Genomic DNA, 2,853 nt, shown 5'->3' with positions numbered 1-2,853 from the left:
AAAAAAAAAAAAAAAAAAAAAAAAAAAAAAAAAAAAAAAAAAAAAAAAAAAAATAAAAAAAAAAAAAAAAAAAAAAAAAAAAAAAAAAAAAAAAAAAAAAAAAAAAATTTTTTTTTTTAAAAAAAGAAAAAAAATAAAAAATTAAAAAAAAAAAAAAAAAAAAAAAAAAAATAATAAAATTAATATCATTAATATAATTAATATTGTATATATATATATAGTAGTAAGATTTTATATATTCGTATTTTCCATTCAATTTATTTCTTTTTTCTTTCAACTTATATATTTCTTTTTCTTTTAATTTGTATTATCATTAAACGCTAAAATTTTTAAAAACATAAAAAATACGAAGAATTATTTTTTTTTTTTCATTTTATCGTGTGTGTGTGCAAATATAAGGATATCATTTTTTTTTTCTTTTTTTGGTAGTGTATTTTTTATTTCATATTATCTTAACATTTTTTTTTATATAAAATATAAAGAGAAAAAATAATATATTAAAATAAAAAAAAATATATATATATTTAAAAAAATAATATATTATATTATATATTATAATTTTTTATTGGTAGTACGCATAAATATATGTATATACTCACAAAAGATTTTATTATATATAATATATTAAATAATGATTTATTAATGATAATATATAAATATAAATATATATATATATATATATATATAATTAAATTGTTTGTAAAAGTGTATAATATATAGGTATATTTTTTTTATATGCATTTTTTACAATAATATTATAGTAATTTATTTAATTTATTATACCATTATATTTAAATTAAAAAAAAAAGAAAACAAAACAAAACAAAAACATTAAAAAAATTAAAAACATAAAAATAGATATTCAAAATGGAAGGATTATTAAAGAATATATAAAAGAAATCAATATATTATTTTATAACAAAAAAATTAAAAATTTAAAATAAATAAATAAATATACTATATAATATATTATATATATATATATATATATTTATTTATTTATTTATTTAAATATATTCTTAAAAGCGAAAAAATATATTTCCTTTTATATATATTTTAAAAGTATGTTTTTTTTGTTCCAATATTCAACTTATCTAGATATTTCACACTTTTGCTACTGGGTACAAATCCGAATTTTTTATGATCATCCTATAAAAAAAAATTAAATATATATATATTTATATATATATATATATATATTTAATTTTTTTTTTTTTTTTTAATTCTTACCGTAAATATTAAATCTACCATATTGAGCACCTTAATTTTGTAATTCCCTTTTGATAAGGTTTGATCCTTGTGATGTTCAATAGCTTCTTTTAAATCTTCCAGGTCAAAAAATAAAGGAATAATATTTATTCCATCCTTTTGAATATATAAATTTTCTACATAAAAAACAGGATACATTAATTCGCTTTTCTTTGTAAAAGATAAATAATATAGAGCATTCTGTAATTGTCTTTTTGATGATATTAGCTTCCAATAAATATTTTGTTTTTTTTTTGAATCATCATTATTTCCTTCCATTTTTTCTAATTGTAAAAATTCCTTTATTAATTCATATGCCTTCTTCATTGTTATGTTATGAATTTTTATATTACCATTATACTTCATACCATTATATTTTATCATATCATTAATCATATTTTCAGCATCATATGGACACAGAAACATATAACACACTTGTTTCTCATTTTCTTGAAATATATATGGTGAACTATTATAATTTGTTATCAAGAAAACAGGTATCACATCTAGCTTTTCTTCAATGGGCCTTTCATCATATCTTTTCTTCCAAAAAGATAAACGCCATTTATTCTTCAACATACATAAATTACCATCAATTACTCTCTTTTTCTTATGCACATTATTTCTTAAATATATACTATTAATATCACTCGATAAACCCTTAAACGTTTTTAAACAATATATACCTCTTGCTAAATATAGGCAAATGAAAAGAAGTAAGCACATTATAAAATATTAGCAAATATTTCAAACACAAAAAAAAAAAATAAATAAATAATAAAAAAATAAAATATATATATATATAAATATATATATATATATATATATATATATATATATATATGAAAGAAATTCCTGTTTCTTCTTTTTCTTGTTAAGAAATTTCCACACAAATATAAAATCAGTTAATATACTTTATTTTTCAATAGATCTTTTTATAAATTTCATATTTTTCTTTTAATTGTTTACATTTTTTTATATCTTCCACGTAACAATATATATATATATATATATATATATATATATATAAATATATAATTATTTTTTATTAATTTGGGTGTCCTTTTAAATATAAATGGTCACATATATATATATATATATATATATATATATATATATAATATCAGAAAAGAAGAACTTTTATCACAATATTATATTTTCTTCATAAGTTATATACACCAACATTATAAAAACATCAATCATATAATAAGAATTGCATTTATATGGATATATAAATATATATATATTTTACTTTTTCTTATAAATATATAAAAAAAAAAAAAAAAAAAAAAAAAAAGATAAAATGTGTTTATTCAAAAAAAATATTAACAATTCAATATATTTTAAATAATATTGAAAGGTTTATTCATGAGAAGAAAAAGAAAACATCGCCTTGTATTTATAATTAATAAACCAGATAAAGCATGAATAAAAAAAAAAATATATATATATATATAATATTATATATATTTTATATACACATTTTATAAATATTCTTAATAAGGCCTTTTTTTTTTTTTTTTTTTTTTTTTTTTTTTTTTTTTTTAATAAATTTTTTTTTTTTTTATTTTTTTTATTTTTTTTTTTAATAATTTATTTATTTTT

At 14.4% G+C, this 2,853-nt stretch overlaps 1 protein-coding gene across 1 annotated transcript; it reads right to left on the bottom strand.

The window, feature by feature from the left end:
- Positions 1–1,056: 1,056 nt before the first annotated feature.
- PGSY75_0529300 (apicoplast TIC22 protein) lies at positions 1,057–1,974 on the bottom strand (the record flags this gene model as incomplete). The annotated part of the gene is made up of 2 exons (XM_018784572.1): positions 1,057–1,149; positions 1,231–1,974. 2 exons carry the CDS (start codon positions 1,972–1,974, stop codon positions 1,057–1,059), a joined length of 837 nt encoding a protein of 278 aa, XP_018643227.1.
- Positions 1,975–2,853: the final 879 nt, after the last annotated feature.

This window comes from Plasmodium gaboni, chromosome 5 (assembly GCF_001602025.1).
Source record: "Plasmodium gaboni strain SY75 chromosome 5, whole genome shotgun sequence".
Taxonomy (NCBI): Eukaryota; Apicomplexa; class Aconoidasida; order Haemosporida; family Plasmodiidae; genus Plasmodium; species Plasmodium gaboni.
This window is presented reverse-complemented; position numbering and strand designations above follow the sequence as displayed.